This window comes from Hippocampus guttulatus, chromosome 14 (genome assembly GCF_054856545.1).
Source record: "Hippocampus guttulatus isolate MCC_2025c chromosome 14, RoL_Hgut_1.0, whole genome shotgun sequence".
Taxonomy (NCBI): domain Eukaryota; kingdom Metazoa; phylum Chordata; class Actinopteri; order Syngnathiformes; family Syngnathidae; genus Hippocampus; species Hippocampus guttulatus.
In genome coordinates, this window is record NC_141274.1 from 5,212,498 (window position 1) to 5,236,304 (window position 23,807).

The 23,807-nt window shown below is 42.6% G+C and overlaps 1 protein-coding gene across 3 annotated transcripts in view; it reads right to left on the reverse strand.

The window, feature by feature from the left end:
* LOC147194597 (neuropilin-1a-like) overlaps positions 1–23,807 on the reverse strand; it is a 39,031-nt gene that overhangs the window by 9,671 nt on the left and 5,553 nt on the right. For all 3 annotated transcript variants that reach the window (XM_086129059.1, XM_086129058.1, XM_086129057.1), the window contains exons 3-12: positions 18,488–18,669; positions 14,420–14,647; positions 12,752–12,922; positions 11,486–11,652; positions 5,476–5,631; positions 3,971–4,115; positions 3,379–3,554; positions 3,086–3,241; positions 925–1,069; positions 526–681 (exon numbers count right to left, since the gene is read on the reverse strand). In XM_086129059.1, coding sequence (XP_085985185.1) covers positions 526–681; positions 925–1,069; positions 3,086–3,241; positions 3,379–3,554; positions 3,971–4,115; positions 5,476–5,631; positions 11,486–11,652; positions 12,752–12,922; positions 14,420–14,647; positions 18,488–18,669 — 1,682 coding nt within the window. The remainder of the gene's footprint in view (positions 1–525; positions 682–924; positions 1,070–3,085; positions 3,242–3,378; positions 3,555–3,970; positions 4,116–5,475; positions 5,632–11,485; positions 11,653–12,751; positions 12,923–14,419; positions 14,648–18,487; positions 18,670–23,807) is intronic.

Genomic DNA, 23,807 nt, shown 5'->3' on the forward strand with positions numbered 1-23,807 from the left:
AATTCCACTAACAAATGGAACAATTTTTTTAAACTCTCCCAAGCACTTTTTTTCCTCATAAAGATGTCTCCTCAGAAAATTGAAAATGTTTCAAGAAAAACTTGCCAAAAAATAACTACAAACATCATTGTAGACAATGATAGTGAATATATTAGTATCATCATCATCACTTTTTTTTCCAGAAAAAAACTTCCTTTCAAAAAATGTGATTTTCTTTCGAAAAAATATATTTTTTCTAAAAACGTACTTATCCATTTTTTATTCAAAAAAATATTTTTTCTTCAAACAAGACAAATTCTCAGTAATTTTTATTAAAAACAATGTATGGCATTTTTAATCTTAAAATAATTGTATTTAAAAAGATTTACTATGGCAATATTTGGTGACTTGGCATTTTTAATAGTACTTCCTCGGTTGAGCTGGAATCTGTCCCAGCTGACTGAAAGCCAGAGGCAGGGATACACACTGAATTGATCGCAAGCACATGAAAAAATTTACAAAAAAAAAAAAAAAAAAAAAGCTGACCTGTTGCAGAGTCATAGACATCGGGAAGGTCTGTGTCGGCGTTGGCAGACGGCGTGGTGACGGGCACCGTTTGGGCCGACACTGTGGTCGCTCCAAATGTGGTGGAGGGAAGTGTGGCGGTGACCGGTGTGGTGGGCAAGGCCGTGGTCGTGATTTCTGAAGAGAAACAAACAAAAAAAGTCAGACACAATTTATCTTGATGCCTATGAAGCCTAAAATTGTTCACCGAAAGAATTATCAGCTGTGATATGACAAAAACATGAAATATCGCCTTGAAAAACCTCTTTTGCCACAGTTAAGAAGAACTTCGCGAAGATAGGCTATCATTGGCTAACACGGGCTAAAACACAAGACAGCCTTTCGCAACAATGACGTTCGTGTGCATCCATGTTTACGCACCGTCCAGTTCGCAGCCTAGCAGCTCCAGTCGTAAGCCCACCCCCTCCATGGTGGCCCTCTCCGGGTAGATTCGGATGAAACGGGTCTGCAGAGGACCGACCGACCTCAGCTCAGGTGTGTCGTGATTCTGATTGCCAGAGAAGATCTAAGAACCACAGGAGAGACTCCCACAAATTAACCAGAGATTTCATTACTGATAATTCACTCAGCTTTTGCGGAAGAAACGTGTATAATGCCTGTCGGGATTTTGAAGGGGATGTGCATCGTAAAAATCTTGCAAAACGCTGCCTTAAACCATTGACTGGTGTAGAATTACAGTAAAATAAACTGGAAAAAAAAGACTTGTCTGCAAGGGGTGCGCCATCATTAGAATGTTGGGGACAATTGTGTAACTTATAAAATTTGGGAAAGGCTACCTTAAAGTACAGAACATATTACTGGATAGTCAGTATGAGGGAGGAATATCCAGTTCACAGTCTACCAGCGGGAGTGAGACACCTAAGACCCCCTACAGAGCATCCCCCTCTTGGCGCCGCCATCTGGAAGGCATGGAGCAGGATGTGGTTCCAGAAGGGCGGGCCCAGGAGATGAAGTGGAGTGTGCAAAGCAATGATATAGATTTCCTCTCTAGGGTAAGAATGAAAGCAGCTCCATAGACCCCAGGGCCTTTTTCAGGGGTCTTATTCAATATAATGTGCTCATTCTACATTCCAAACACAAACTGCACCTGTCAATCAAGTTATGTACACACCTCATTCTACAACAGAAACCACTATGGTGTACAGTTGCAAGAACAACCATGTTTTGACCTCAAGAAAGACGAACAGCAGGCCAACGGGCACTAAAACGCAGATAAGCGATGTTAACGCTGTTTGGAAATATTAAAACAAACAGATAAATGTGACTCAACTGTAAGACAAGAGGCTAAAACACAGCCAGGCGAGGCTAAAATGAGGCCTAGACGGGTTAAAACAAAGCTAAGATAAGCGGAGCATGAGGCTAACAATCTAAAACAAAGCTAAAGATATTAAAGCAGACAAAAACTACAGATAAAACAGATTAAACTATAAAACAGAAGCTAAAATTAGGCTAAAAGAGATGCTAACACAAGGCTAATATAGTAAAGGCTAAAACACAGCTAAAGATTCTGTAACAGACAAACGCAGCAGATAAAACTGATGAGTAGATTAAAGTAAAGACGGAGGCAAAAACACAGCATGGAGAGGTGGCCCCGAGGGTAATATGAGTTGAAGATGGTAAGACAGAAGCTAACAAAAAAATGAAACACAGCTCAAGATACTAAATTACACAAATAATGCAATTACACAGATTAAATTAAAGGTAGAAACGAGGATGCTAAAACATATCTAAGAGAGGCGAACATTTTATTTTACACAGTTAACATTTTAGTTCGACAGAGAAGAGCGTCACTGAGAGCTAATTTCTCCACAATCATCACTTGTTATCATTATACCTAGTGCATCTAAAGCTCAATTCCCGACATTTTCCTCTCACAAGTCTTTGTCTTAACTCGCATGGAAGAAGCCATTGTGAGAAATTAAAAACACATTCCCAGGAACACAGCTGACATGACTTTAACCACGTCTCTGGACTCGAGTCTATGTGCCATTAATAATAGATGTTTGTTTCACACCAACCAACTCTAATCTAAAATTGACTCCCTCTTGGCATTAGCGTAGCACTGCCGCTTAAAAAAACATGAAAGATGACGAGATGATTAAGGAACCAAGGGAAACAAAACTCCAAAGTGCTCGTGAAGGTCAACCAGAGTTATTCAATGTCAACTTTACCATCGCTGACTTCGGAAATGTCAGTCCAAAAATGTTTGAAATGAGACACCGACAGGTTTGGAGCTAAAACACAACTTAAAAAAACACATCATCGGCTAATACATGCTAACTGACGCTAACATCAGCTAAAAACAAAGCTAGATATGCAGATGAAACTGACTAACTCGTAGAAAGAGTGACAAGCTTAGGCTACAACACAGCTAAGAGAAGCTAATATGAGGTTAAAACAGAGCTAAAGACAATTAAAACAGAAAAACAGTGCAGATAAATGACAAAGGCTAACATGGGCTAATGCTAAACTCATAGCTAAACGGACACAAGCACACTGTTTTCAGCTTTCGCGGACTGACCTTAGACTTGGTGGTGTTTTCCTCGTTGACCAGGGTCCAGTCTTCTCCATCCAGACTGTGTCCCACCTTGAACTTCTTCATGAAGACATTCTTGTCATAGTGTTTCCCACCCTGAATCACCACGCCGGTGACCATCTTGTCCTGGCCCAGGTCCACCTGACAAAATGAAGGAGTCACTGTGAAAATGATTTACATTACTGCTAACTCAATCAATCATAACCTTAACCATATCAACTCGAACCAAAAAAAACAGACCCGACTCTTATCCCTAAACAGTCAGGTAAGGTTTTCACCTGGAGCCATTCATTCCTGAAGGGCTGCTTGGTCTGTTGGCCGGTCCATCCTGACCTGCCCGTCAACAAACGGGCGTTCTCGGCCACCCAGCCTCGGTTGGCATAGGACGAGGCGCTGATCTGACCGTCCGAGATCTGACCGGACACCATGCCCAACATTCCTGAACATGGGTAGTCTGCATGGGGAAGAAAATGGAGGAATTCTTGAATTGGACTGTCTGGGGCACAGACATCATATATAATAGATACTACCTCGAGTGAGTGGGCTCATTGCTGCAACACACAACCGTAAAAACTCCTAAATTGTGGTATTCGTAAGTCAAAGTATCACTGTCTGATTTCAATGGTTGGTCTGAATCGAGAGCATCAATATGGTCGAGAACATGTTGCGAGTTGAAATGTCATCTCAGGGGCGTTTGAGTCTGTCGAACAGACTTGCTGGCCGTTGCATTCGAGGCCACTCGACCCAGAGGCTACGCTTCAATCTGTTCGACAGAGTGGACGCTTGGTTTTCTAGCAAATACACTCACACATCACTTTGGTGTGGAGTTTTTCCATTTGAGAGAGATGAGAAAACTGGCAAATGGATGACCTGAGGTTCGACAGCCGTAGAGCTCGAAGCGCATGCAGATGCCTTGCTCCCAGGACATGGGCCGGATGCGAATGTAGCGGGCCAGAGTCGGCTTGGGCAGTAAGGAGCGAGCCTCGTCTGTCGGGTTGTGGTTCCCTTGGAAGATCTGAAAGTGAGATGGAAGCAATGTTATTTATCCCCGATGGTTAAAAAGTGTAGTCAAATTTTTGGGGCGGTAGGGAATTTGGAGTTAGTCTTCAATCTAATAAACGTCATTCTGTGTTGGTAGCAATTAGAAAACAAAAAATCTTGGACATGTTTGTCTTTGAAGGACCCCTGGAAACAACCAAAATGAACCTTGAATGGCCACTTTGAAAAAAGATGACCTGCTTCTTGTTTGTTTCTCAAGATGACTTCTAACTATTTTTTGTGGGGCTACTGTTGATGTGGTTTGTTTGGTAAATTTCATGTTGCCAAGTAAAAATAGCTGATGACTTTTCCAGGAATTCACAAAATAACTTATTCGAGTTTTGTGTTCAATAATCATCAAAATTGGGCGTCAAACTTTTTTGTATGTCCTATTTTTCGTACAATGTGCTTTTCAGGGAGTTTTTCTTTCTTTCTTATTTTTGTCGAAATTTTGTCCCACCTTTCATACATCTGCCTGAGTTTTGTGCAAAAACACTGCACAACTCGGCTGTTTATTTCCCCGAATTGATGAGCGTTCAGCCAAAGCATTTTGTAAATTGTGTGAAAGGGTTCAACATACGTTGAATTCTACACTGAAGCTTTTATTCACAAAACAAGGTAATGTCAAGCCTCCCAGTTTGCTTTGCAACACTCAAGCAACATCTGCCCAACACCTTGTTAAAGGTCAGACCTTCAAAATAAAAGCAATATATAATAAATATAATAGACAACCAAATTTGTCAACATTAATCCCCATAGGGTTATTAGTAATGTTCATTGTGTGGTATTTAAGATTGATTCTGGATTTTGATTGTATTTTGCTTTCCAGTTACATTGTCATTGTTGTCGTCGCCTTATATCAGCCATGTTCCTTAAGGCGGGGGGAAGAAAAAGTTTCATCACACTATTGGATCACATGATGGCTTATTTAACATTTGCACTCAATAAACAAGCAAAAAATAGCGTGTGGCTGCTAAACCACCACAGCCCCCCCCCCAAAAAAAGAGAATGGTGAAACTGTTGCACTGATATGCCTTTATTTTAAAGGCCTGACTTTTGACAGGATGTGACGCCGATGTTGCCACAATTTGTCTCAGTGTGACAAATCAAACAGGGAGGCCTGATATTGCCTTGAGTCTGTTTTTGTTTGTACAGCAACAGTTACTCTCTATTAAATGTATTTTTTGTTACTATTTTGGCTGTGTGGAACAGATCAATTCAGATTTACATTTACATGGGATTTTGTACAATGTGGTTTTAGTCAGACCTTCTGGAAGGGACAACTCATGAAAACCGAGGTTCCACGCTCCAAAAAAATGACTTGAGTGAATGTTGACCTTCTGTTTGGAGCCGTCCTTCACTGTCACCCAGTCCTCGCCGTTGGAGCTCAGATCGACCTTGTAGGAGCGGACAAAGTAGTGCTTCTTGGTCTCTTTCGAGATGGCACCTTGTGTGCCGATGGCCGTGATGAACCTCAGGAAGCCCAAATCCACCTAAAGAAGAACAGCAACGGTAATTGGCCGAGAGATTCTATCGGAGCACGACATTAAATTTGAACCACACAGATGGACAGTGCTTAATTGCCAAACATTTGCGTTTCGGTCATCGCTTGAGGGAGGAACATGGCAGCCAAGTTTGACAAATCACCATGCAACATGAAATTCTATTAACATAATGCCGACCTGAAGGCGACCCCCTGCTGGCAGAAATGTAAATGCCATAAGGCTTGTCGTGATGCATTGAGTGTGTGCTCGTGCATGTGTGTGTCACATAAGAGCAATGTGCGGGAGTTTGTCGCCCGCTACAACTGTACATGCATGCGTGGGAACCAACTCTGCAGCAATTATACGGCTGTCTGCACGCATCACTAATGACTAGTGCCTGACCTCTACCACGTGTTGTTTTGTATGCATTTGAATGTGTGTGAGTGTGTGTGTGTGTGTTTGTAGACTAAGAGCTTTTGTTGTATCAACTTTACTTGGCAGTGAGCAAAATAAGGGCATTTATTTTATAACGCCATCGCTTCCACAGTGCATGCAATTGTGTGTATTTGTGCGTGTCAACACACGGAAAACAAGTATGTCCTGTTAAAATAAATGGCTCACAAGAGAAAAATGACATCAGAGCGACTCCGGGCTACATTTTTATTGCACACGCAATGAAAATGTGATCTTAGAAGACCGCCAGATATGCTGGAGATGTTTTATCTGCTCGGATTAGAAGAGAGAGATATTTATCATCAAAGACGACGTATGAAATATGCAGTATCGGTTGCGGGCGGAAAACGGTCGAACTTATCTGAAATGAGGAATATTTCACGAGGTCGAGAATGCGGGCTTCCCAGCGCCCGTCTTATCGCTGAACATTTCCTCAGATGCTGTTCACGCTTGCGCTGAAGCTAATCTATTTTCCGACTTGACATGTGCATCGTACTGTCGAACCGCAAGAGTCTCCGATATGTCCTTTGTCATTGTTATATCTTACAAATGCCATGTTTTGGATGGAAATACATGCTGTTTTCAGTCATCCAAGTTTGGCGGCGTGCAGCAACTCAACATTTGGGGTGTTGCCCGTCTGTCAAGGATAAGATAAGAACTTAAAATTTGGTAGCAGTTGGATAAAATCTTCAGTACTTTTAGAGAGGGCTCTGGCCTCCCTTCATTTCAGCATAGTGCCCGAGTTAAAAAAGGAAAATAATCTGAAGGAAGAGTTAGTCTTTGCAGGAGCCCTGAATGTTGTCCAAAATTCCCCTAAAACGGCGTTTAAAAATTAAAATGACAGCCTTCCTGTGTCTTTGGGTGTGGCTTCTTGCGACTTTTTTTTGTGGGTTTGTCGACTAACATTCTTGTCGCTAAGTGAAATGGGCTCAGGCGGCTGACTTAAAAAAAAAAAAAAAAACGCAATAATTTAGTGAATGATAGGTCTTCAATTTGATCCAAGTGGTCTTCAAAAAAGGTTTTAAAAGCGGCTCTGTGAGAGGGACAGCAACATCTTCCTCTGGCCGCCAGCTGTTGCGCTCGTTATTTAGCGTTTCAATACGGTAGCAGGTCGGAACTACATTCCGAACAGTTCCTGCACCCATCCAGCCAGTGAGGCTAATTGATCTTCCATCTTTCAAACCCTTGGCAATGTCTCAGCTCACGTACGCACTTTCAAGTAGCGCAGGATACGGGCAGCTCTCGCTAGCAACATGGCGAAATGTAACGGAAAAAACCCAAAGCAAAACAATGCTTTTCTTCCTGCCAAAACAGGATGCTGCCTCTGGTGATAGGGAGAGAAAAAGCTTTAGTTTGAAGTTTCTTGTAAGACCCGCGATTCTAGACGACAGTGTTGCAGAACACATCACTTTAAGGCTATTTAAACACTTAATTAATGTAAATCATTTAATATTTTTGATATTTGTGTGCTTAGTATGGTTTTCCTTCCTGCTGATTTTCATCGGACATGTTACGTAGATTGGTACCTCTACTTACGAACGTCTGTTCATACGAAATTGTTTAGGCAACGAAACAACGAAATAACTACGAAAAGTTATGAAACGCCTCAACAGGAAAATATTGCCTTTTGTTACAAAAGACATTTCCAGATAAAAAAGTTAAAAAATACAGGATGGGCTGCTGCTCGCAGCTCCGAGTTTCCTGAATGCAACATACTTCGAGCTGCTCTACCATTGGCTACTACCTAGCATCTTCCTGGCATCCTATTCGCTAAGAGGAACTTCTGCCGTACGTGTCTATGCGTGTAGATAGATAAATGTGTTTATGCAGCGACCTCGTCATTCGCCCCTCGGGTGTTCCGATAGTTTTACGTAAATGTGAATCACCCAGATAAAATGTTCACCAGTAGGGCAGTCACTCACCATGCTAATATTTGCCTTGGACATCTACGAAGGATTGTTAAAAGCCGACAAAAGCCAACGTCCTTGGATCAGTTCTTTACAAAACGCCAGGCAAAAACCACTTCTGAGAGAGAACATGTAGTTAAGTGGGTGAATTTCGCGAGGCTTGGAACGGATTAGGGCATTTACATGGAAAATGCGTTTACTTACAAAATTTTCTAGTTAAGAAATTTCTTCCAGAACCAATTAATTTTGTAACTAGAGGCACCACTGTATCATGATGTCGTTCTCTTTATGGAAATATTGCTAAATATGGTAACTCGCAATGATATAGTATGTAGTTTGATGGCAAATTTTATTTTGTTAAATTGTTGATAAAAGAAAAATGTTAATCTGTTGAGGATCATGTTTACTGCTGTCAGAATAGTACACTACAGACGGGACATTTGGGCCACGTTTTTTTCGGTGGCTGACTGGCTGTATATGTATGGTTTGCTCCATTCATGTTCTGTTTCAAGAACTATTCAAATGTAACAGTTGGATTAAGCATGGCTTAAATGGTCATGCCTACAGGGTGGCGGAGAGGGGATGTAAAACGGTTGCGCAAGTGGCATTTTGCATGGTTTCATTTGTTATACCAATTAACCATTCAAAAGAGTTGAGAAAGGGGACACCCCCCCTTGCCCCCAGAGGGAGCACTTATGACATACTTATTTTATTTATTTCTGAATTGTGTGCAAGTTGATACAAGTTCATTCAAGTTACTTTTTGGACATTGACTCTCCACAGGCCGTGACATTTGACAATGTTCATGGGAGGCTTTTTTTTTTTTTTTGGTCGTTGAACTTTTCACAAGGCGATGCACACACGAGGCCCAAACATTTTCTCCAGATGGCAACATCTTCCTGATGGCGTCAAAGAGATCCTCAGGACGTCTATAAATACCTCTGGCAGTTCAGTGGGGGAAAGGAAGCCTTTCCTGGGCTTTCTTTGCATTGTGGCTACAATAGCAATGTAATTGTGCGATGCTAAAGATTCAAGCCTGGAGACTTTCTCAGACCTTAAAGGTCACTTTGATCAAATGTAAGAACTCTCCCTAAATAATCCTTATCAATGTTACCTAATCGTTTAGTCCAGCATTTAGAGCCATGAGCTGAATTTTCGTTATTGTTCTTGATTTACAGAAAAGTAGGTTGCGACTTAATTCCAAAAGGAAAACGTAGGTCGCAAGTTGACAACAGTTGTGAACCGCTTCTTAAAAAAGTCTCTCGAGCTAAGAATTGCCCGTGTTGTTCAGCGAAGGGCACAACATGGCGGTCCTGGGCGACCACTCTTCATTCATCTTCCTTGAAGGGTAAAAGTTGCAATGGCCCGCTAACATGCTCTCCTCGCCTCACCCACAAACATGCGAATTATTCATGGAGCGCCATTCATGTTTTATGGAAACTAGTTCGAGTGTAGCGGTCACAATGTTGCGGTGATGTCACACTGACATCTTTAAACTGATGATCACATAGAACGGAGGAGTTGACCTCAATGTTTAAAAGCCTGTGCTGCGAACTCAAACTGTAACGTAGCAATGATGTCATTCATTTTTGCTTGTTTAAATGAAACAATTACAGTTCACAAAAAATGCATTTCAGTTTCACAAAGTTCAAGCAGCAATCGAGTTTAGCGTGCTTTAATCTTGTGTTAGCTAACAAATGGGCATTGTTAGGAGTTTAAATTTCATTTTGGTAGACAACCAACCTGGATTAGACACCAGTCAATCAGCATCTGACTCATGCTGGGTTTACACTAAACAATTTTCACACTCTCAGACTACAGTTTTTTTTTTCCTGGCTCAAATTGAGGCAGAGGTGGTACCGTCCTGACAATGCGCCATGACGTGCATGTATTCTGTAAATTCAACTGACTCACTTGCTTTGACAGGAAACGCACTTTAAAACTAATTCAGTAGCAGCCAGTTCCGCACAAATTCTGAAAAGACGTTTAAAAACGTCTTTGGGAGTGAATGAGTTAAGAGTTCCAATTAGATTAATGACTATTACCATGTTAAAGCATTCGCTTCGCTTCCAATGACTTGAGTCGTCTTCAGCGATGTCACTTTCCATCAAATTAAAACGGAGCAAGCAAACGAGAGGGCTTTATAAATGTTTCAAAATGAAATGATGACACACGCAGAAAAAAGTCCAGCCCAATGCCCTGACAACGAGAAACAAACCTTTTAACCTCTCTGATTGTCCGCTTAATTCCCAGAGGGTCGTTCGGGCCCAGTAGCCCGTGAGAAGTCCCCAGACAGACAATAGAGCATCAGCACCACCGCTAATACTCTGCCTACGCCAACTTCCTGTCCATTTCCTGTTTCCTTCGCCATTGTGCGGCTTCCTCGATGAGTTCCTGTCTTGCACAATGGGAGCAGGCCTCGAGACCGCCTCTGTCTCAAGGGCCGATCATCCTTAAAAATATCTGTTGGACCCTTCGGACCGAATGCCGTACCTAGTTGGACAGTCTCGCTAATATCCAGATGCATAAAAAAAAGTTAGATCTATTCAGGCGTATTATTCGGGGAACTAAATTCCCATTTGGGGTGCTTGAACATATCCAGTCGGTTGCTTTTCGGTCTTTCAATTTTCTCAGGGTGACAGTAAGCTAACGTGCCACATGCGCGTAAACAGGAACGAGCGCAAGCGCAGACAATGCTATGGCAAGCGGCTTCGCCATGAAAATTTCATGCAGATTTTCCGCTTTAACGTGCAGGAGAAATGCTGCAAATGAGTGAACAATGTTCAGGTTTCGCATCAACAATGTTCTCGCCGCATGTGAACAAAATCTCTACGGTGTTGTTTGGCTTCAAGCCGAGGATTGGCCAAAAAATGACATCATTACTGTTGTCATTTTTTTTAGTTTTAATCCAGTTGGGAGGTGGAGAGCATCTGACGACTGGAAAGCTCACTTTGAGAGATGCTCGAGGATATTTTCGTTTATCCAGTTCATTGAATCGATGGCCAGCGACTTTGAGAGCCAAACCAAACTTTGAAACCCTACCCAAATTTTCAAATTGACTTGACTAATGCCAATCTAACACCCTACCTTTGTCTTAATACTCTAATTTAAAACCCTAAACTGAGTTTGAAACATTAATCTAGGAATGAAACTGAAAACCTGTCTTGAAACCCTCATTTAAACCAAAAACCCTGTCTGAAAACGGTCATTCTGGCTTGAAATCTACCTCGAAAACCCTAACCCTTTCTTGAGACCAAAATGACACACACCTTCATTTGAAACTGCAATTTCAAAACCCTAATTCTCAAATTCAAACCCTAACCCATGTTTGAAACCCTAAAGCTTTTTTCGAAACCCTACTGTGAAACCGTGACTCAATTTTGAAACCCAAACCCAGGCTTGAATCCCTAACCCTTGTTTGAAACCATAAAACTAGTTTGAAACGCTAACCTCCACTTGAAACGCGAATTTGAAGAGTGCAATCAGAAGGTGGAGGAACTGACCTGGATCCACTCGCGTACAGTGTCATCGGATGGCGTCCATCCATTTTGCCGATAGTTGAGGCGAGAGCGTTCCGGCGACCAGTTATTGTTGTACTGCGAGGAGGCGCTGATTTGCTCGGAGGAAATCTCACCCGACTCCATACCCAGAGGCTCCGAGCACGAGAATTCTGACACAAGCACACAGCAGCCAACGTTAGGGCTTTGACCTCCGCCAAGGCTTCGGCATTTGCCAGTTGGCCCTTTCACACTAACAACGTTCAGTGCGAAAGGCAACGACACCAAATGCAAGGTTAACTTGGCCTTGGAACCCAAATTTCTAAACCTAACTCTTGCATTGCGCTATCCCTGGCTTCAGACCAAATTGTAAACTCTAACCATAGTTGGATTTTTTTTTCCCAGGCTTCAAACACCAATTTGAACTCCTAAAACTGGCTTGACACCTTACTATGAATCTCTAATCCTCGTTTGAAACCCACTTTTGTAACCCAAACCATCCATCCATCCATTTTCCGATTCGCTTATCCTCACAAGGGTCGCAGGGGGTGTTGGAGTCTATCCCAGCCGTCTTCGGGCAGTAGGTGGGGGACACCCTGAACTGGTTGCTAGCCAATCGCAGGGCACGCAGAGACAAACAACCATCCGCGTTCACACTCACACCTCGGGACAATTTAGAGTGTTCAATCAGCCTGCCATGCATGTGTTTGGAATGTGGGAGGAAACCGGAGAAAAGCCACGCAGGCCCGGGGAGAACATGCAAACTCCACATACGGAGGCCAGAGCTGGAATTGAACCTGGTACCTCTGCACTGTGAGGTCAATGCGCTAACCACTTGACCACCGGGCCGCCGTAACCCAAACCCTTGTTTGAAACCTGATGGATGTCTTAAAACTCTACCCCTTGTTTTAAACCCTGTTGTCAAAACGTAACCTCACCTATCTTAACAAATAGCTATGGAACTCTAATTATTCTCTGAAACCATAACTTGAAACCCCAACTCTGTTTTAAAATCCCAAATTGAAAGCCAAACTTCAGCAAATGTTGGCTTCAAACCCTAATTTGAAACACCAACCCTCGTTCGAAACCCTATCTAGGCCTTGCAATCCTAACCCTGAGTTTAAACCCTAATTTTAAATTCTAACCCTGTCTTGAAACCTGAATTTGAAAGCCTCACCTTGGTTTGGAACGCTGCTAATGAAACACTTCCCTCAAGGTGCCAAGCCTGGTTTAATAATGTAGTCTTGACACCGTACTGTGAAGATAGATCACCTTGTTGCGTGTTTCCTTGGGGGAGGCCAGTGTCTCTGATGGTGTAGTTGGCGGAGAATCCCTCCTTGGTGATGGCCGTGTCGGTCGTGATGGTCATGGACAGGATGCCCGTGTAGGAGATGACCCGGCCCGGAGACGTCTGGCCGCAGTAGCGCCCGATGTGGGGACCCACTGATGAGCACGAAGCACAAAGAAAAAAAAAACGTCCATGTTTTCTTTTGATTTGGACTATTTGGAGTGACCGTGACATCATCAAAATTCCAAAAAGTGAACCTGCATCGACTCGCTCACGGGGTAACGCACCAACTCCCTGGCTAATCCCGGCTTCACATCGTACTTTTTAATTCTAACATTTGCTTGGAACCTTAACCCAGCCCTGTAAACTTCCTTTAAAACCCTACCCGTGTCTTGAAATCAAACTTTGAAACTGTAATCCAGACTTCAAAGCATATTCCAAACTCCGAGAAAGAAGCACTCTTATTTCACTTCGGGATGTGACAATTGCACATTAATTGAGAAGAACACCAAATTAGTAATTATTTTTAAACCGATGATCATCATGTCATTTACCATGATAAATATTATCTTTCAAAAAAGAAAATCTCGTCATAGTCATCAACGAGGTTTGCATGCCAGCTGGCGGCATCCCCCTTAACGCATTGCCACACTCGCAGCCCCGCTAATCTGCGAGGATTAATGTCGTCATCGCTGCCAGCTGCGAGCAATGCCGGTCACAATCTGTGACGGATTATACGTGGAATTACGACAGTTTTATCAGGAGCGCGGCATTCACGCCACCAGCCTACGTGCTGTTGCCGGTGTAACAATTATGCACCGAAGATAAAAGACAAGATGTGTTCATTTGCCTTTACTTTTACTATACATGATACCCGATTATTTCCCTGGTTGGGAAAAGCAGCAGGGTCTATTTAAGGGAGGTGTTTATTTTTCTTAAAGAACAAACTGCTTTTAACTTGTATTTACTCGTATTTATCTTAATTACGCCTACTGCCAGTTGCTTATACTGTTGGGAAAAAGGATGGATCTATTTCAGGGAGGTCCATCCATCCATTTTTCTGATCCGCGCTGGAGCCTATCCCAGCCGTCTTCGGGCAGTAGGCGAGGGGACACCCTGAAGCGGTTGCCAGCCAATCGCAGGGCACACAGAGATGAACAACCATCCGCGCTCACACTCACACCGAGGGACAACTTGGAGTGTTCAATCAGCCTGCCATGCATGTTTTTTTTTTTGGAATGTGGGAGGAAACTGGAGTACCCGGAGAAAACCCACAACAGGCATGGGGAGAACATGCAAACTCCACACACGGAGCAGGAATCGAACCCGGTACCTCTGCACTGTGAGGTCGAAGCGCTAAACACTGGGCCGCCCTATTTCAGGGAGGTGCTCATCGTAAATCATTACACTTACTACGTGTGTTTATTATTTTACTTTATGTTAACTGTTTTGTGAAGCGCTTTGTTACAGCTGTCGCTGTTGTGAAAGCGCTATATAAATCAGCATGTATTGTATTGTGTTTATTTCCTGATGAGAAAGGGGACCTATTTGTTTGAGGGAGGTGTTCATTTATCTTCAATCTACCCCTTACCCCATTTGGATAAGGGGAAGCTTTTCTATGAGGAAGGCATTTATCAGAACTAGATCCTAACCCGCAGGATATCCGTCCCAGATCTCCAACCAGTCATAGCGGCACAGCGCCCCCGGTGGCGGTGTGGTGTCGGGTTCCATGTCGAAGCTGTCGAACTCCACCAAGATCTCGGACATCTTGGGGGCGAAGATCATAAAGGTGCACTCCAGGTTGTTGGGGTACTTGTCGGGGTAACCCGGCGTCTTGATGACCCCCGAGGGAGCCGTGAAGTTCCTGGAACATTCCTGACCTATTGGGAATGAGATGCAAAGGAATGTTTTTAATATGGGGAAAGGGGTTTAAAGTGTCAAAGTGTGTGTTTGGGTGGGAACAAAATTGATGCTTGGGTGACCGCCTACCCCCCCGAGGGCCAACACATGTTTTCACATAAATGTCACTTTGCCTTTTAATTGGGGGAAGCAGCTCTTATTTACAGCTATCTCTTGTGATAACAGAAATAATGCCGCCAACTATTCTTGCCGTTTGTTCAGATTCACATCTGCAGCTGGATTCGTTCACAGATACCTTCAGGGTCTCAAAGACAGTCAGATCTTTCACAACTCTCGCAACAACATCGCGGCAGCAAACTGGTTGCGTGTTGTGTTTGGTTTGTCCCTTACGCCTAACCGAGCCTTTCTGCTTGGTCGCTCCTCATCAACTTTTCTCATCAATCACCACGCCGCCATTTTAATGACACCACCTGTATCGTTGAGTAGTGTGTGTGCGCGTGTGTGTGAGTCACGTTCACTTGGGGTGAGACACTCCACCGGTCTTGACTTCATTTTCAGGCCCTAAGCTCTAAGCCAGTTGGTTTCTCGGTTGTATCGAACAGCATGTGACGCTTCCGAAGACATGTTGCTATTGTGTGTGTGTGTGTGTTTCTCGAGAAGAGTCACACTTGGGGCATGTTTCCCAGTGGGAATGTTCACTTTAATGTGTGACTCATCATGCAGTCGCGGACCATCCACTGAGTGTGTTTTTAATGTTTTTTTTTTGGTCCTGACTAAAAGGCACATTCATCGTTAAAGATACCGCGATTGTTGTCAAATATACATTTTACGATGCTCTGTGTTTATGTTTCTTGACCAATCTCGCTTATTTATTATTTATTTATGGCCGTTTGTATCTATTTATTTATTTATTTATTTTTAAGGGCACATACTGTGGCTTGATATCAGAGTGGACCTTAAAACAAAACAAACTAAATATATACAGTATATATATATATATATATACACTGTATATATATAAAGGAATGTTATCCATCCATCCATCCATCTTCCGAACCGCTTGATCCTCACTAGGGTCGCGGGGGGTGCTGGAGCCTATCCCAGCCATCTCCGGGCAGTAGGCGGGGGACACCCTGAATCAGTTGCCAGCCAATCGCAGGGCACACAGAGACGAACAACCATCCACGCCCACACTCACACCTAGGGACAATTTAGAGCGTCCAATCAGCCTGCCATGCATGTTTTTGGAATGTGGGAGGAAACCGGAGCACCCGGAGAAAACCCACGCAGGCCCGGGGAGAACATGCAAACTCCACACAGGGAGGCCGGAGCTGGAATCGAACCCGGCACCTCTGCACTGTGAAGCCGACGTGCTAACCACTGGACTACCGGGCTGCCTAGGAATGTTATAATTAGTGCAAAAAAAAAAAAAAAGAAAGAAAAAAACCTGTATGTAACAATATGAAGAGGTGAAATAGTATATTGTAAATACTGAGTGTATGAGGTCCATGGTGAGGTTTTGTTTTGTTTTTTCCCCTGAGGTGAAGACTTCAATTTAAACGTCTTTATGAGGCGGCTCACCAATGTGTAAAGTCAGCATGGAGGAACTGGGTGGAAACGAGATACGGAACCCACAATTTCCTTGCCTTCAGTATGACCTGACTGTTTATGTTGTGTAACTGTGACCGATGGTCCCGACACAACAATTTTCCTGTGGAATCGATTAAATTCGGTGTAACAGTAGGCCCAAAAACTCGTCTCGGATATATAAGTTGGGTTTTTAAATTGATGCTTCTGAAAATTGTCATTTGAAAAGTGGTTGAAGTGGAAATATGGACAAAGATTATTTTTACAATTTTTTTTTCTAAATTGCTGGTTTCGATCATTTTATTTGAGTTTTTTTCATCAATTATTGCCTTCTGTTTGCATTGTTTTTTCTTAGTACCGCTTCCCACCAATGTTATCTTTCTGTCGCACCGTGTGTAGTATGTTTATTTTTGCAATCATGGTATTTTCGATGACGTTGTTTTTCATATCACTGTTTTGATGATGTTTTTCTATATGTCTGTGCTCTGAAAAGTTGTGTTATTTTATGTTGTAACACAGCAGAAGATTGAATGACATTAAAATGAAAACTGCCGACAGGAAATGCTCCAATATTTGACCTAACAAAATAATTCTAAATTCAGATACAAACTAAAGACTAGTTCTGATCAAATCCCCAAAAACTTTTTTGGGATGCAAAATTGTAAGATCTTTTGACACATTTTCCCCTCTTTACGGCAAATAAAGTGAAACCACGGGATAGACATCATTAATCGTGTCATGGCGCCAAGGTAAAGGTGAAATATGAAAGATGCAACGTCGTGAGCGTTTTGAAACACCTCCAATCGACACACACTCTTGTGTGCGCACACACACTCTCATGCGGTCCAACTTCTTCAACACCGCCGCATTCTTTGTCAGGTCATTCCTGCTGCATTCAAGGACAAACGGACCATTAGCTAAGCGGGCCGAGGATTCCGCGCACCTGTCTGCTACAGAACACACGCAGGCACGCAAACAGCTCCTCATCAGGGAAATGTATTCAAAAACTGTCATCTTTTATCAGATTTGAGCATTCATATCTTTCTAAGAGCAGATTTTTGGTCATTCGACGGTGTTGTTAAATATACGTCGGTGATATTTGGTGAGTGGCAGCTTGGTGAAAGCAGGATCGATCCCAAGGGAGGCCAAGGAGTCGAAAAGGCAGCGGGAGATGTTGACATTTCCACAAGCTCGTTAATCACGTTCAGTTAGCGTGACCACAGGAAAAACCTAATACACGAGCGCGCCATTTTCCACGTTCTTTTCTCTTGTTTTGCATCGTGTTGATTTTTAAATCAGGTTTTTGGTTGCTTTCGATATTGTTGCAGCGATGATCCAAAATTGCTCTTGTCGCTGCTTTTTCTGTACCGGTATTTTCTTTTACGTTTTGTCTGCTGTTGATGAGATATTGTCCATCACGGTTTTGTAATGTTTTTTTTTTGGGGTGCCTGCTGTTTACCATAATGTCACTTTGGATGTTTTTCTATATACTGTATCCGTACATATTTCATTGTTTTTAATTCTGCTTTAATCGGTTTTCTGAATTTCATACTGTTTTGTGTGTGTTTTTTTTTTTACCTCTATTTCTTATTTTCAATTATGTTTTTTTCCCGTTTTTTCCTTTTTGGGGGGAGTTTCTTCAGTGTCTCTCCTTTGTTTTTTCCTCATTTATTATTTCCTAACCCTTTCTATATTTTTTATATTTTTTACATTTTATTTCTATATTTTCTATATCGCTGCTTTATATGATAGTGTTTTTCCTGTTTTCTATGATCCTGATTCATCTATATATCCATCCATCCATTTTCCGAACCGCTTGATCCTCACTAGGGTCGCGGGGGGTGCTGGAGCCTATCCCAGCCATCTCCGGGCAGTAGGCGGGGGACACCCTGAATCAGTTGCCAGCCAATCGCAGGGCACACAGAGACGAACAACCATCCACGCCCACACTCACACCGAGGGACAATTTAGAGCGTCCAATCAGCCTGACATACATGTTTTTGGAATGTGGGAGGAAACCGGAGCACCCGGAGAAAACCCACGCAGGCCCGGGGAGAACATGCAAACTCCACACAGGGAGGCCGGAGCTGGAATCGAACCCGGTACCTCTGCACTGTGAAGCCGACGTGCTAACCACTGGACTACCGGGCCGCCCCTCATCTATATAATGAATATTCAATAGATTTGTTTTTCTCCCAGTAACGTTTTCTATGAGGTTGCTTTCTCTATGACGGATGTTTTTGTCAATCACTCACTCGCTCACTGGCACACACCTGTCTTGAAGACCTCGTAGCGTACGGAGAATCCGGCTCCATGCGTCTCATAGTCAGAGACGAACTTGATGAGGAGCTGCTCGCCGCTGGAGATGATGGGCGAGGGTGCAATCTTGCCACAGAACTTGCCCAACATGGGTGCCTGTTCATCCTCACCGTTGTAAACCTCCACGTAGTCGTACCTGAAGGTGACACGCAGGGAGATTAGTGTGGGTAGAAAAAAAAAATTGAAAACACGCAGATTTCTTTCCCCAAAAATACATTTCCTTGAAATACGACTTCTTTCTTTGACATTTTTTTCCCCTCAAACGAAAACACCATTTTATTCTTTAACAAAATAAATTGTCTTCCGAGGGAAAAAATATATATATTTCCTTGTTAAAAAAAATAAATATATATATATATATATATATATATATATATATATTCACAAAAAAGAAGTGACACGATGCAAGGATCTGATTATCAATTCAGCACACCCAAACAATTCCCAAGTGCCGCCGCTTGTGCCCTACAAAAGGCCGAAAATACCTTCTGGTCGGACCTTTGGGCAAACCTTGTCGTCTTATGACGATCCACATTCTTGAAGAAGACAGTAAGTGCCATTCTTCAAGTCAATGCAAAATGCATCAATATCAATAAAAGAAGGCCTCGCTAGAGAAAAAGTGGGCTAAGGAAGTCATATGACACCCCCAAAGACACAGGAAACAACGGCCGATTTCATGAGACAACAAGGGGAGACTTTGTTAGCGAATTAGCGAGCAGACGTGTTGAGCGGTGTGAGGCAAATCAGGAAATGACAGATTGGACCTTTAAGTGCAGTTAAGAGAGGCAAACTTGTTAGCAGGCGCACATCTGGAAGGCATAACCACACAACTCACACATAACGCTATGAGTCACACTGGTCCACTTTCACTGGAATTACTGAAAAAGGTTTCGAAAAAAAAGGGAAAAAAAAAGAGGGGAACTGTTGTAATGCGCATGCCAGACCTTTAGTTGGCGATGTGACTTGGATTGGTCTGTAAACTACCCAAATAGACGCAGGTCCACATTGAGCATGATATTCGTCTCGAATTATGACATAATTGATTATGATTCACTCCAATGAGTATGCGAAGAGCTTTACTCTTAATGACGGCACAATACAATTCAGTCTAATTAAGATTCCATCAACACCAGTTATGACAATACGACTCAATTCAATGAAGGAGCAACACAATTTACTCCAATTAGGATGAAAGCCATTCAAATTTTTCTATGGTACGATTCACTCCAATTGAGATACAACACATCTAGTGTGCAACAATTAATCAAGTAATCGACTACAAATCGAATGTATTTTGATGATCGATCCATCGTTTTGATGCGTTGTTTCAGTTATAATGAAATCCTCAAAATTTAACACTAAATATTTACTTACGAGAGCAATGATCGAACTTTTTTTCCTGCACTGACAGTTTGAAATAATGTCAGGATATTTTGTGAAGAAACAGATGGCAATTAACCTACGTTTTTTTTTTGTTTTTATCCAATTCAACGATTAATCAAAACATTTTGACAGATTAATTGATGATTAAAATAATCGTTCGTGGCAACCCTAAATACAACACAAATCCCTCAAATTACAATGCAGAATGATTTACTGTAATTCCAATGAAATTGTGATACGATTCACGTCAATTATAGTACAATTTACTGCAATTACCTTACAATGCACTTCAGTCTTATGATGAGCCACTCCGACTACAACGAGCTTCAATTATATCATTTCCTCCAATTACGATATAATATGATTCCACTTAAGATGCGATATTCTCTGTAATTAATTTCCTGAGATGAAAATGCGAAATGACTCGACGTTGCGATCGACTTCAGTTACGAGACAATATAATTCACTCAAATCCTAATTCAACACAATAATCATCCCAAGACGCTTTGATGACAATATGATTCACTCCACTTTCAACGCGACGCTTACGATTTACTTCAACAACGAAACGTTCTGAGGGACTTTGATTCCAAAGTGATAGACTTCACTTCCACTGACGATGTGCTACAATATGATCACGCCATTTACGATGCGATACGATTCATTCCAATTTTTTTCACTCACACAACACGATCTTGTCATCTACAAGTGGCGTCTGTGTATCATTGTCCATCTAAGCCTTGCTGGAACGCCGCAGATGGCATGCGTGTGCGCGTGCGTATCTGTGAGCACTACGGCGCCACCTGCCATCAAAACACGCGCACGCGTCCATCTTTCTTCATTTCTCATCCCCTGCGTGATCACTGGGGGGGGGGGGGGAATCCACCTCATTTGCTCTCTCTCAAGCACACACATGCGCGTGCCCCCCCCCCTCCCCTCCCCTCCACTCCCACCATGATGCTCTCAGTCAATTTCCAGCTCATCTATGCAATCAAAGTGTTGAATACACAACTCAGACAACCCCGTGTCCGGAAAGGCTGACATAAAATGTTCAATCATTAAAGAGGACGCCATTGAGGCGTCAACCCAACTACACACACAAACACATACAGTACACATTGCCAATCAATAATTGTGACACAAACTATCTGGAATACAATGTACACTTTGAGTGCCCCCTATATATCCCCTCACCCTCCAAAATGAAGTGTGCCAAGCGTCCTTCACCTCGTCCGTGCACAAGAAGCCTGAAATCAAAATGCAAGCAGAGGAGGAACACGAGGAATCTGTTCTCATTCTGGCCAGTGCAAGAATGTATTTTTTGGAACCCGATTGTGTCAGACAGGCTGCGTCTATGTGTCACGCTGCAATTGATGAGGCCAAACATGACATAGCGTGTACCGTAAGAATGGAAGTACAGTGACATTAGGGAGCACAGCCTGGCTCAGCCAAACTTGCAAATGCAGATGTGTGTCCCAGTAGGCAAGAAATATGACAGCAAAGCAACAATGGTCCACGCAGCATTTTGCCTGAAGTTATCAAGGAGAGACTCCAGTTGACCCTCCACCCTAGAGAGGACCAACACTGTGGAAAATGCACGGATGGATGGACATTTTCAAGGACATTGCACCAAATATTGTGTTCAGATAATTCTTACTGTGAAAATGGACAACGTTGATAAGTAAATCACAATATTGGTTCAGCCTCACACTTAAATGTTCAAAACGACAAAGAAAGCATGAGTGCCAAGTTGAAAGCTATGTTTCGTTTCTCAAAAATCGCATCGGTCATTCGTCATTAATGTTCTGGAATTGCATTAGGAAAAAAAAAAAAGATGAATCAGACATATAATTTGTCATTGCATTCCAATTGAACGTGGTCACTTTACACTGATGAATGCCAAGAAAAGCTGTGTGTGTGTGTGCGAGTTTTGAGAGGGAAAAAAAAAAGGGTCTTTGTAATACAACACTCAGTCATCAGCTGCCCTCCAAGGAGGGCAAAGCAATAAACAGTGTATCACTCCCACTTCATTGTGACAAGTCTGGACCATCTCCATCCTATACTCACAATAAAAAGGTCCCCCGCCACATGTGATATTAATAAGCATACTAAATACACACACACAAAGCAAGTTCTGATCCTCTGAATCCATGTACAGTGATGCCTTGAGATGCAAGTGACCCGACTTACAAGTTTTGAGATATGAACCATCTTTCAGACCGTTTTTTTTTTTTTTTTTTTGCTTTGGCTTGCAAGCGCACACTTGATATATGAGCGTTGCAGCCGGCCAGTGAACTCAACCCAACTGGCTTCACACAGCTTCGGTTTGGCAGACAGTGATCAATCCACCCCCCCCCAAAAAAAATCCAACTCCATTTGAAGTTTACCGTCAGACTAAACAAAACAAAGAGAATAACACATGTACTATTTAACACAATCGCACAGGTGAGCCTTCGAAAAAGTCTGTTAAGCAAAATATCCATCCATCCATTTTCCGAACCGCTTGATCCTCACTAGGGTCGCGGGGGGTGCTGGAGCCTATCCCAGCCATCTCCGGGCAGTAGGCGGGGGACACCCTGAATCAGTTGCCAGCCAATCGCAGGGCACACAGAGACGAACAACCATCCACGCCCACACTCACACCTAGGGACAATTTAGAGCGTCCAATCAGCCTGACATGCATGTTTTTGGAATGTGGGAGGAAACCGGAGCACCCGGAGAAAACCCACGCAGGCCCGGGGAGAACATGCAAACTCCACACAGGGAGGCCGGAGCTGGAATCGAACCCGGTACCTCTGCACTGTGAAGCCGACGTGCTAACCACTGGACTACCGGGCCGCCCTTAAGCAAAATAAAGAGTAACAAATAGCATTAGCGAAGGATATTTAACAGATTATGTAACAATATTCATTGGCATATATTCTTGAGCCTCTACACAGAACAACAAAATATTACTGCAGCTTCCTGAGGAGCTGAGACGGTTTTCTTGTACCTTGTATGATTCTGTCCTCAGATAGCCAATGCATGCAGACCAGAAGGAGCAGCACAAAGTCCATTGAAGTGTAATATCGTGTGCTATTTTTCTTGTTGAATAACACATTACAAATGTTCTTTTGTTTTTGGTTTTACAAGAAACAGCATTCCCTTTCATTTTCAATGGGGGAAAGATGCCTCGTTTTATGTAATTGATTTTTTAAAAATATATAAATAACCTCTAAATATAAATAGCTTTACAGGGAATTTGAAAAAGATACTTATTTCATGTTTTGTGATGTTGACAATGCGACACAGATTCAACTATCTCCGATGGGAGAGGCTGTGCATAAGTGTGTGTTGCGTGTGTATGTCCGTTTCCCGACAGGAGGTCACCCCTGAGGCGTTCTTAGCAGACAGACATGACACATTCCTCTCCCAGGGAAGCAAAAACAAGGCTTGATTATCCCTGCCACTTGTTGACCACCAATTTGGTTTCTTCCTTGCAGTCATCCTTATTTGAGAGAAGTCAAGAGTTACTGTGTACCCTTGATGGCGTGATAACAGACTAAGAGTCTCATGATTGGACTACAATTGTTGTCACAAGAGTCCTAACCAAATACTTAGACCAGGGGTCCCCAACCAACGGGCCGCGGACAGGTACTAGCAAGCCATTTTGTAGCATGCTATGAAGATAAACTAAACAAAAAAATATTGATTCATCATCAGAGTATGAAAAGGGTTTTCTTTTTTAAACAAATTAAAGGTTTAAACTACATTTTCTTCAGTAAGACATCAGTAAGCGATGACAGAACTGTGTAAAATTTTGAACAGGACTGTGAAATTTTGTTTTGAGTACAGTGGTACCTCTAGTTACGAATGTCTCTTCATACGAAATTTTCAAGTTACGAAACGTAT